The 13199-nt window shown below is 40.4% G+C and overlaps 1 protein-coding gene across 6 annotated transcripts in view; it reads right to left on the bottom strand.

The window, feature by feature from the left end:
- LOC126297383 (phosphatidylinositol 4-phosphate 5-kinase type-1 alpha) overlaps positions 1-13199 on the bottom strand; it is a gene marked incomplete in the record, with an annotated part of 309051 nt that overhangs the window by 33724 nt on the left and 262128 nt on the right. The window contains 1 exon segment of one of the 6 annotated variants that reach the window (XM_049988112.1): positions 12069-12850. Coding sequence (XP_049844069.1) covers positions 12806-12850 — 45 coding nt within the window. 6 annotated transcript variants of the gene reach the window in all.

Raw genomic sequence — 13199 nt, 5'->3', positions numbered from 1 at the left:
GTTCGCATCTTTTTAGACACTGGACTGCAGGTTTCTCTGCCTTGTCTGCAATGGCTGCACCAATCACATGCCTCTGGAAGGGGTATTGTGGACAGTGGCAGGGGACGGGAGAAATTGGGAATCGCAAACAGCTGTGGGAGGGCCTCCCAGCATGTTGGAGGGTTCTGGCAGCACGTCCGGGTGCTGACTTTGCCACTTTCACATCTGAATGCTCTTGACATATTCTTGCTAGTGCTACATCCCAAGCTATTCAGTTGAGAAGATCATCACGGATCTGTATTTCCACTGCCTTTGATGATCAAGCCCCAGAACCTATTTATCTGGCAAAACATCTGTCTGTTCAAAACAAAAAAATACAATCTTCATTGAGGCTGTGCTCTGTCACTATAGATTTGTCCATTTGGCCAAGGCCAATCCTCCTCACGTGTTCTGAGTGGCACTGCAAAATACACCATTGCACAACTGATGCTGTAGATCACCAGTGTTTGTGGTCCTAGTTTCTCTTTCAATTAGCCTGCATATTTTTGATTTTTGCCAATAAGCTGAAAATGGTTTTAATGTTGCTGTTCTCCAATATCTTGGAAATCTTGACCACGGGCAGCCCAGAATACGGAAGGAACACCAGACACTTTGTGTCTTCTTCCGCATTTGTTCACAAGTTGTGGCTCACATTGGCACCCACAGTACCTGTTGCGTAGGTTTTGAGACCATACTCAGTTCATACTAGTAGCTGGCAGTGGTAGTGAAGCCTGCTGGCCTTGTGCACATGGTGCAAGCAGAGATTGCAATTTGCAGCACTGTTATCAGCGTATATGGGGGTCTTTTGGTTTGGAGCCAAGTGGAGGGTCTCGACAAAAGTCTTTGTTAACTCTGTGATGGTCTTGGTTGCAGATTTCTGGACCTGCGTTTTATCAGGTGGAGAATTTTATGACTCCCTTCATAGGTCAGGGGTGCATTTCAAAAAGAAAGCACCTACTCTGGTAGCAGAGAAGTTATGAATTGCACACAGATTTTTTTAAGCTAGGCAGTTGTTTGAGGTTCTCTGACGAACACTCGCCAAACGACTTGCAGATAGCAAAATCAGACCGTGTTCACAGAAAAGACACTTTGATTGTCAAAATTTTATCAGTAAATTCTTGAAGTATTTGTAACAAAGTTCCCGAATTGACTGCTTTCCAGGAAACTTCTTGTGCTCAAATTATTCTCAGGACCAAGAGCTGGCTGATAGCAGTTCACGGAATGTATATCAAAAAGACAGATTAAGACACCATAGAAGGGGACATTTTCATTGCATTTGAAAAAAAATATTGTCTCTGTTGGGGTTCAATTTGAGTGGAATGGTGAAGTTATCTGGTGGCATGTAACAGGTGTAAGTGAAATCAAGTGAACTGTTGGGTGGCTTTACCAGCCACTTGATTCCACCGTGACAGTTTTAGAATTGTTCATAGAATGTGTATGCGCAACAGTGCACAAATACTAATGTAATTCAATGTTAGCTGGAGGCAACTTTAACCTACCGAGTATAGATTGAGGCATCTATGGATTCATTGTCTACAGATTTATTGTACAGACAGATAGTGTGGTGAAGTTATTTTGACCATGTTTTCCAGAAACTGTCTTAAGCAGCTAGTTCAAGATCCCACATGCAATGGAAATATTTTATACCTTGTAGCTACGAACAGGCATGACATAATCAATGGCTTCAGTATAACTGCTGGGATTAGTGGCCATGCTATCATAGTGTCTTTGGCTACTAAAGTTATTGAATCAATCAAGAAGTTTAGGAGAATAGTTATGCTAGAAAAAGCAGATAGACAGCTGTTACAATCCCACTCAGACAAAGAATTGACATCATTTAGTTCCAGTATGATGGACATAGAGGAATTTAGGATTAAGTTTAAATGGGTTGTAAATCATATTCTGGATAAGTATATGCTGAGTATGAGGATTAAGGATGGAAAATACCAATCATGAGTTTAAAAAAAATTAAAAAATGCTGAGGAAGCAAAGGCTATTGCACTCTTGATTCAAAAGTCAATGCGGCGAAAGTTAACAGAAATTCGCGTGTCTATAAAAACATCCATGTGTGAAGCTTACAACAACTACTACTGTCATACCTTAGCAAAAGATCACGCAAAGAACCCAAAAAAATTCTTGTCCTACATAAAATCCCTAAGGGGGTCTAAGGCTTCTATACACTCACTCATTGAACAGTGTTGCATGGCAGTACAAGATAGCAAAAGGAAAGTTGAAGTTTTAAATTTTTCAATTAAGAAATTGTTCATGCAGGAAATCGTACGTAGAAACTGTGATTTGACCATCAGACAGACTCCCTTATGGGGGGCATCGAAACAAGCATCCCTTACTTAGAGAAACAACTGAAAGAAAATAAGTCACCAGGTCATGATAGAATCCCAATTTGGTTTTATACAAAGAGTACTCTACAGCACTGGCCCCTTATCCTGAATCTCTCACCCAGGGCAAAATCCCAAGTGACTGGAAAGAAAAGCAGGTAACTCCTGCATATAAAAGGGTAAAAGGATAGACCAGCGAAACAACAGACGAATATTCTTAACATTTGTTTGCTGCAGAAGCCTTTAACATATTCACAGTTCAAATGTAATACATTCCTTGAGAAGGAAAAGCTTCTGTCCATGAATCAGCATGGTTTTAGAAAGCATCACTTGTGCCATACTCAGCATGCACTTTTCTCACACGATATCCTGCAATGGATGAAGGGCAACAGGTGGATTCCATAATCCTATATTTCCAAAAAGCATTTGCCATGGTTCCACACTGGCAACCACTGACGAATGTACACGCATATGGAACAGGTTCCCAGATATGCGAGTGGCTCGATAACTTCCTGAGTAACAGAAACCAGTATGTTGTCCTCAAGGGCGAGCGTTCATCACAGACAAGGGTATTGTTAGAAGTGCTCCAGGGATTTGTGACAGGAAAACTATTTTTTTCTATATACACAAGTGATGTGGCAAGCAGGGTGAAGCAGCAGTCTACGCCTGTTTGCTGATGATGCTGTGGTGCATTGAGTGACTGTAGAAGGATACAAGATGACTTAGGCAAAATTTCTAGTTGGTGTGATGAATAGCAGCAAGCTCTAAATACAGAAAAATGTAAGTTAATGCAGATGAGTGGGAAAAAACCCATATTGTTTGAATACAGTATTAGAAGTGTGGTACTTGACACAGTCACATCAATTAAATATCCAGGTGTAACACTGAAAAGCAATATGAAATGGAATGAGCATATAAGGATTGTAGTAGGTAAAATGAATGGTCAACTTTGGTTTATTGGGAGAATTTTAGGAAAGTGTGGTTCATTTACAAAGAAAAACTGCATATAGGATACTAGTGCAACCCACTGTAGAGTACTATTAAAGTGTTTGGGAACCACACCAGGTCAGATTAAAAGAAGACACTGAAGCAATCTAGAGGTGAGCTGCTACATTTGTTACCAGAAGGTCCGAACAACATGCAAGTATTATGGGGATGCCTAGGAAACTTAAATGGGAATCACTGGCAGAAAGGCAATGTTCTTTTTGAGGAAAACTTCTGATAAAATTTAGAGAAACAGCATTTGAGACTGATTGTAGAACTATTCTACTGTTGCCAAAGTATATTTCGCATGAGAACCACAAAGATTAGATTAGAGAGATTAGGGTTTTACTGAGGTCTGTAGAGAATTGTTTTTCCCTCCTCCTATTCGTAACTAGAACAGTAAAGGAAATTACTAGTAATTGTACAGGGTACCCTTCACCACACACCATACAGCGGCTTGGGGAGTATGTATGTAGATGTAGATACAGATTGTCATTTTGTTTCTTCTTCTTGCTCAGCTGGAGAGAGCATTGTATCTGTATCTCTCTTCATGTGAAATGTTTGCTGCAGATGCTGCAAGTCGGTAGATTCTCCTTGTAGCATGTCTCATGCTCTGTGCACCAGTGTGATGAGCACAGATTTGCATTGTACTTGACGGTGGCAGCTATTGACATTTAGGTACAGGTCAGTGTGTGTCCTTTTTCTGTAGACAGAATGTCACAGCATGCCACTGGGTTTCCTCCTCATTAAGAAATTGAGGAAAGACATGCATCCGTTTTCTTCTACCTGATTGGTGAACTTTATATTGTTGTGTATGCTGTTAAGGTGGTTAAGAAATTTCCGCAGGTTTCCCTCACCATGAGGCCACAAGACGAATGTGTTGTCCACATATCGATAGAATGTCTTTGGTTTCAGACCCGTGGTTTTGAGAGCAGTTTCCTACAAGTGATCCATATACAGGTTTGCGATGCTCTGTCTAACTACTGGTAGAACTTTTCACCACTTATAAAGTAGGCAGTAGTGAGCATGAGGCAGGACAATTCCACAGTGGCTTCATTAAAGTGGCTCCATAGTAATGCCAAGGAGTCCTCTAGAGGTGCCCGTGTGAAGAGAGACGTGGCATCAAAACTGCCCAGGAGATCACTCTTGTCCAGATGTATCCCATGAAGCACCTTCACAAACTCAGTTGAGTTTTTGACATGGTGTGCACAGTGACCTCAGTACCTATGCAAGTGTTTAGCTATTCCATATGTTGGTGGATTTATTACATCCACTATTGGATGTAGCAGACCTCCCTTCTTGCGTGTCTTTGAGAGGCCATATAGCTGCGGTGGTATCGGTGCTCTGGGGTCCATTCCTGAATTGTTTAGAAGTGAAATAGTACTGGTCACAGCTGGTGTAGGATCCTTTTTTACTGGCTTGTAAGTTGTGTCTTGTAACAGCATCTCAACCTTCTGTCAGCAGTCAACAGATTGTAGCAGCACCACTGCACTGCCTTTATCAGCTGCTAGGATGGCTGTGTGTCTGCCTTCTCAGAGGTTGTGTATTTCCCTGAATTCTGCTTTGGAGATGTTAGTTTTTGGCATTTTTGCTTTGTCAGGGACACTGCAGGTCTCTCTTCTTACATCTTTGGCAGTAAAAGAGGGAAGCCACTGCAAAATTTAATCCTTGTCAGGTGCTCTCACCTCGTCCAGTTCCTTATCGATCAAATTTATGATGGTCCTCAAATTCTTGGTGTTGTGCACTGATACCACCACAGCTATAAGGCCTCCCTAGGATACACAAGAAGGAAGTTTCACTATGTCCAATAGTGTACATGATAAATTCAGCAACATTCAGAATAACTAAACAACTAGTGCAGTTACTAAAGCCTCTCATAGGTCATTGCACACACTATGTCAAAGACTCAACTGAGTTTATGAAGCTGCTTCAGATGGTAAATTTGAACAAGGACGATTTGGTCAGTTTTGACATCATGTCTCTCTTCAAATGGGTAGCATTAGATGACTCCTGACATAAGAATAAACCTGATGTAAACAAACACAAATGCAATGAGTGGTTGGCAGCTGTAGCACACTTATACTGATGTTGTTACACTCTCAAAAATAGATCCTTATTTATTATTAGTTATCTTGTTCCTATTTTACGGTAAATGAAATTTAAGATATTTAAATGTATTAACAGCCATCAATGTTTTTCTGAATCATACATCAGCTTTATAGTTTTTATTGGGTGCTACTGATACGTAATCTGAAAATGGCTGACACTGCTTCCTGCTTCCTAGTGAAACATGCATGTAGTTAAAAATGTTCAGAAACAAATTGTTCTCAAAGTTTTTCACAGGTTTACAGAGAAAATAAGCTACAAAGATTTCCGAGGACTTTATTTGCTATAATTAAGGCATTTATCATAGATGTGATGAATAGCAGAATTGGTACCATTGTAGGTTCATGAACAGGAATAGTTCATAGATCGATGGTTTGCATCTCACTTTGGCCTTTTTTCATTCAGTTTGGACTAACTATGTCTTCTAAATGCAAAATCCATGAAACATATGTTAGTTAACACATATCTAATCATAATTTTTATGCAGAATGTATGTATTCTTGTTTCTAATCACATAGTGCACAAAGAAATGCAGTTTCCATTGCAAATATAAGTTCTTGATTATCCAAAATCATTTCAATTAATACAATATCACAAATTTAAATTTTAGGGCAAAAATGAAAAATCAAATACTCTTCATTTGCACTACATCCATTGTTTTATACCACAGATGTAGTCTAACATGAGTCAGAATGGTTAGCATCCTAGAAAAATGGAAAACAATAATTTTCATGGTATAGAGCACACCATAAATGCTGTATTTTTTCAGTTGCTATTGTACAACTGCAATAACAACCAAACAGAATTGATCTGGAGTAAAGTTAAGAGATTTGTTGTGGGAAATAACAGGATGTTTAAGCTGCCAGACATACTGGAACTAATGCACACAAAGCTTTGTCACACATCACTACTGAATGCTGGCATGATACAAGATGGTACTTCATAAAAGAAGAGGGGCTAATGTGGCACTTGGATAGCTTAATGAATTCTACTGCTAGCTGACTCATTACCACTGTAGCAGATGACAGTTCCAGTACTGACATGTATTTGTCAGATCTGGATATGGAAAGAGTTCCAAGTTACCAGACAACTAACTGTAATACCTTCAGTGGCTTCACTACTTAACTGTACAATGAAATGCCTGCAATATGGTTTTGAGTCACACATAGCTCACACAGAAAAATTACCATGATTTTAAGTTACGAATTTTCATTATTTTTGTTTTTAATTACAATACTATGTTAACTAAGACTAAGAGCATGTTATGTTTTCTGTCTGGTTCCCTAAGAAGCGGCGTGCAGTATTGCTGGAATTTTGCCGAATATTATTTTATTCTGTTCAAAAATTGATATTTTGAAGCAATGGTGTTTCTCTGCTAATCTCTGTTTAAATCTTAACTGCAGCTGACTGGACCAGCTGGCTGGCCTTTGCTGTCCTCGTTAAATGCACAGGTAAAGCTGTTGTTCCGCATTATCATTCAGTAGAAATGTGCATAATGCACAGCATAAAACATATCCCTGACATTGTACACGATTGTACTTGTGACAGCCGGCTTTCAATCCATGTGAAACAAAATCTAATGTGATTCCACAAACATGGAAAGAATACATGGTGTAGTTTACGTCAAGTTTACTCTTACGATGAACACAGTATAGGGGACCACTCAGATGGAGACATTGAGTGAACTGTTCCAACACGCGCAAGACCAGAGATGCAGATAAGACATGCTCTCCAGTCTAGCAGAAGAAGAAAATTGACAATCAGGAATAAGACATGAAGTGTCTGGTGTTCCTTCCATATGATGGGGCATCCATGGCCAAGATTGCCAGGATATTGGAGAACAATAGCATTAAAACTATTTTCCCCTCATTGGCGAAATTCAAAATGTGCATGGCTCAATGAAAGACAAACTCGGAGTATGGATACCTGGAGACTAGAGCATCAGTTGCGAGTATGGCAAGCAATGTATCAGCCAGAGACAACGGTGTATTTCCCAGAGGTGTTGTGCCCGACAAACTGGTTCTGGGATTTGATCATCAAAAAGGCAGTAGAGATATGGATTATTGATGGTCTTATCAAATGGGATAATGGTTTTCAACTGAGCTCTGCAAAGGATGCAGTTCTAGCAACAATATGTCAAAAGCACTCATATTTGAAAGCAGTAATGGCTGCAGATGGTACAGACAGGCAGCACCAGGATGTATAACCATGACCCTCCCTTTTCTGGGAGTCCATGACACCCCTTCTGGAGGCATGCGATAGGCCCAACCACTGCAGAAGAGACAGAGGAGCCTACGGTCTAGCTGCTATAAAGATACGAACTAGACATGACTCTTGACACTTCGCCTGAAGATGAAGAGTAGCTAACTTGTCAAAACACTGCCACAGAACGACACCTCGACTAGGCTGGTGATTACAAAGACTTTATCATTGACATTTGCCAAGAAAGCATGAATTCCCATCTTTACATATTCTGCTATCTGCAACTTGTAATGGCGAGAGACTTTAAATCTTGTCCTGTTTTTGTGTACAAACACAACACATAACTTTTCCTGAATCAAAGTAACACAGAAAAAAAAACAAATACTTATGATAACCACAACAATTGGAGTCAGCCATTTCAAAAAGTAGAAAGAAAAAGTAGCATACACCATGATAAAAATGCTCTAGTATGATTCCATGTAACAGTTTACTAAATATTTGCAATAGTAATTTATGCAACATAAGCCAGCAAAAATGTGTGAAAAGCAGATAGCGAACATTAACAGCAAGGATATTAATGCACAAAAATGATAGCTCAATTCGACATAGGACTGAAAAATGTTTCACAACCTATTTGCATGCCATGGTTGAAAATAATAAAACAGAAATAGCACAGTTGATTTATACAAGGTGCTCTAAATTTCCTCTAACAAACTGCTTGGACTTGTAGATGGGACTGAGTAGACAACATTACAAATTGGAGCTCATGGTTGAAAACATAGCATTTGCGCCTTTATCAAGTTCATTACCCACAATGTCTGACTCTATTGCATACCCTTTCTGCCACAATTATGCAATGGCCAGAAAGGAGTACCTTCACCATCAGAAGGTGTGACTGTGGTTCTCCAAGGAGACGCAGCACACCCAAACTGGAAGAGGCCTTACTGCATCACACTGAAGAGGACCTGTCAATGAGTATGCAATGGATGTTGCTCCCAGTACCATCTTGTATGTTCTGCATGACCAACAACCACATCATGACCAACAACCACATGTGTACAACCTTCAAGACTCCATACCACCTCTGACATCCACATACATGGGAATGAGGCTCAAACCAGGTTAGAGAGGTAGGACATCAGCTGATCCACCATTAGCACACACCACGATTAACCTGCTGCATACCTACACAGAAAGCATGTTTCCAAACAGCTGGGTTACAATTCAAAATATTGTCTACTCAGTTCGTAAGGACAATTATAGTGCACCCTGTTTGTCATTATGCTGAGTAATTATCCCTGGAATGTTAAAATAGTTATTACAACATATAAAGCTCCCAATCCAGAACTATTTTGGTGTCACCACAACTATTACTATCATTACAATTCTGCTACCTAAGTACCTTGAAAATCAATAAATAATCATTATCGGCATATCACACACACACAGTCTCTGGCTGCTGAGAACAGACTGATTGGAAGGGGGGGGGAGAAGCAATCTGATGGAGGTCGGGGTAAGGATGAGGTTGGGGTGGGGAGTGGGAATGATAGCATGGTACACATGGGGAAAAGTGCAGTGTTTCTTGTGGGAGGATGAGCATACAGGGATGTGGTGGGGACAGGGTAATTGGGGGTGGGGGGGGGGGGGGGGACGAAGAACAGGAAAGGAAAGAAGTAGAGGAGGGAAAAAAGACTAGTGGGTGTGTTGGTGGAACAGAACGCTGTACAGTATTAGAGTGGGAGCATACAAGGGGATATGTGGGTGAAGGACAGGGGCTATTGAAATTTGATGCAAAGGGGGTTATGGGAAATTAGGATATATTGCAAGGAATGTAGGATATACTGCAGGGAGACTTCTCACCTAGCAATTCAGAAAAGCTGGTATTCATAGGATAAATACATGTGGCACAGGTTGTAAAGCAGTCACTGATGAGAAGCACACTGTGTTGGGCAGCATGATCAACAACTGGGTGGTCCAGCTGTTTTTTGTTTATGGTATGGCAGTGGCCATTCACGCAGACAGACAGCTTGTTGGTTCTCATGCCCAAATACAAAGCAACACAGTTACTGCAGCTTTGTTCATAAATGGCATGACTGCTTTCACGGGTATCCCTGCCTTTGGTGGGATAAGTGATGTCTGCGAGGGCCTGGAGTAGGTACTAGTAAGAGGGTGTACGGAACAGATATTGCATCTAGGTCTATTGCAGGGATATGAGCCATGAGGTAAGGGGTTGGGGGTAGGTGAGGAGTAAGGATGGACAAGGATACTGCATAGTTTTGGTGGACAGCAGAATACCACTGTAGGAGGGATGGAAAAGATAGTGGGTAGGACATTCCTCATTTCAGGGCCTGAGGGGAGAGAGTCAGAGCCCTGGTAGAAAATATGATTCAGTTGTTCCAGTACTGAGTGGTAATGAATCACAAGGGGAGCACTCCTTTGTGGCCAGATGGTGGAAATGTGGGAGGTGGTGGAACTGGGCAGGCAAGGCATGGGAGATGTGTTTTTATACAAGGTTGGGAATATAATTTTGATCTGTTGAAGGTCTCAGCAGTATGGAATGGGTGGCAACTCTAAAAGAGGAGGTACTGCTGATGGTTGGTAGGTTTGCTTTGGATGGAGGTACTTATGTATCTTTGAGATGCAGGTCAACTTTGAGGATGGTAGTTTGTCGGTTTGAGAAGGACCAGTTGAAATGAATGGGTGAAAAGGTGTTGAGATTCTGGAAGAATGTAGTTAGACTGTCCTTACCCTCAACCCAGATCATGAAGATGTCATCATCAATGAACCCGAACCAATTGAAGGGTTTGGGATTCTGATTGGTTAGGAAAGATTCCACTAGATGGCCTGTGAATAGATTGGCATACAATGGTGCCATGCAGGTGCCTGTTTTCGTGCCACAGATTTGTCTGTAGGTGATACCTTCAAAGTGAGGATGTAGTTTGTCTTGGTGACCATTTTGAATTTAGAAGAAGGCCTTTTGATTGAAAGCTTACATGTTCAGAAGTCATTTTGTTGTGCCTGTCTGTGACTCAACATCTCCTCTGTATGGTGAGCATTAATCTATCCTTTTCATAATTCAGAGTGTCCATATAGTCTGGGAACAGTTTCAATTACTTATTGCACAAGAACGAAACATTGCACATATGTCATACATATTGCATTTTGAAGAGAAACTCTGAAAGGTTTTTTTTTCACAAAAACATTCAATATGAAAACCATGAGTGACCCGGCAGATGTCAATACGGTAATCGAATTCTTGCCATACCCGTCACAGCATGGCATTGTCGACTGTGACAGTCACTTCCTGTATTCTATCCTGGAGCTCTGCTACATCATGTGGTAGAGGCGGTACATACACCTTATCTTTAATGTGTCCCTAAAGAAAAAAGTGACACAGAGTGAGATCTGGTGATCGGGGAGGCCATTTCATGAAACAGCTGTCCCCTTCTGTAGCACAACTGATCCATCGATGTGGCAGCCCCGTGTTCAGGTACCCACGAATGCTTCTGTCAAAGGGCTCTCCACACTGTCATTGGAGCCATTTCGATTTTTTTTGGACTACTCCTGAATGTCTCTCGTACGCGCTCCACATTCACTTCACTCACAGTGGGATGTTCACTACCATTTGCCGGGCACAAGCAACCTGTCATAATGAATTTGTTGTGCCAGTGGTAAATGGCCTTCCTTGTTGGTAGCTTCTTACTGTACTTGGTTATAAACATCCTTTGAACAGCTGTAGCACACTTGTTTTTGTTGAACTCCTACATGCAGAAAGCTCACTCAGCACCTGAAATTGCCATGTTTGTGACTAGCGCTGACCATCAGCAAATATTGCCAAACTACACTGTGGCGGTATACATGAAGGGGGGGAAACAACTTGCAGGGTTTCTCTTCAAAATGACATATGTATGATATCTGTACAATGTTTTGTTTGGTCCTTGTGCAATAAATAATCGAAAGTGTTCCCAGACTTTATGTACAGCCTGTATTGTAATTATTCCATCCTGGATTCTCCATTGTTTAAATTTGTTTGAAACTTACTGAAATATTTCTTAGAAATTTATAACCACAATCCATTTTGCACAAACTGTGTCACAGTGAAGAATCAACAGTTCTATCTACCACTAATTATATAACTCTCCTCTTCCATTTTTACAGGCTGTGGATATCCACTCATATTCAAGCCTTCACAATGCAAAAAATTAATGACTTAAAAGCAGAAACAATATTTATTTCCGAGCACCTGCAGTGCGGTATGAATATTTAAGGAAAGACTGGTCTGTCATCAACAAAAAGAAAATGAATTACATTATGAATTTCAGAACAACTGCAACCGTATTGTAGTGGAAAAAAATTCCACCATTTTGTCCATGTGGCTCATTAGATCTGTCATTAATATGAAGCATTAAATACAAATGTACATTTAATTCTGACTTCTCCCACTTTATTAAATTGATACATTCGCTATCCATAATTTATGCTGGTTGTGGTACACAACACAAGAAGTAGAAAGCTGAGATTAAAATAACATCAGTAAGGTGGTAACTAAAAATGTTGTACATAGCAATAATTTTGGAGAGATATTAATACTTTATGCGTAACATCTCCACTGTTTCTCAAACTAAAATGATTGATAGGAAACCAACTAATAGGATGATGAAGGAATGGTGGACTTTACATTAATAGTTCCTCACATACATTATAGCAAACATACGGCCAAAAGCAATGTGATGCAGAGAACATGAACTGGAGTACACAATAGCAAATTAGGATCTTAACTGATAGAACACACAGAGAAAATATGTTTTAATGTGGTAAGAAAACTAATGAGACATTAATATTGGGCAGAAATGTTACGCTAGACATGGAAGATAGAGGTAAGATATGAACAGCTCAGAGAGAATGCTGCTGATATTCTGTAAATGTTATTGATGTGTTGTAGAATTTCTTCTTGTTTCCTTTTCTGTAGGTAACTAATAATTAGAGCACATAGTCAAAATGGATTGTGCATGAACTGAGCATCAAAATAAAGTTAAACTGAAAAACTGAAAGTAATGATATATCAGAACTTGCAAAACAAAGACTTGTACATTATCTGATCAAATGTAGCCAGACCGTTATTACTGGCGTTTAATTTGTGGTGTGTCCTCTCTTCACCTTTATGACAGCTTGAACTCTACTGGAAACACTTTCAGTCTGGATGCCTGCGGAGGAATAGTAGCAGTCCATTATTCCTCAAGAGTTGAAACCAGAGAAAAAATTGTTCAAATTGCTCTGAGCACTATGGGACTTAACTGCTGAGTTCATCAGTCCCCTAGAACTTAGAACTACTTAAACCTAACTAACCTAAGGACATCACACACTTCCATGCCCAAGGGAGGATTCGAACCTGCGACCACAGCGGTTGCGCGGTTCCAGACTGTAGCACCTAGAACCGCTTGGCCATTCCGGCCAGCGAAACCAGAGAAGATAGTGATGTTGGACAGTGGGGTATGGAACAAAGTTGACATTCTAACTCATCCCAAAGGTGTTCCACTGGATTCGGGGTGGGAT

The sequence above is a fragment of the Schistocerca gregaria genome, chromosome X (genome assembly GCF_023897955.1).
Source record: "Schistocerca gregaria isolate iqSchGreg1 chromosome X, iqSchGreg1.2, whole genome shotgun sequence".
Taxonomy (NCBI): Eukaryota; Metazoa; Arthropoda; class Insecta; order Orthoptera; family Acrididae; genus Schistocerca; species Schistocerca gregaria.
The sequence above is the reverse complement of the archived record's forward strand: the minus strand, read 5'-3'. Positions and strand labels throughout refer to the sequence as shown.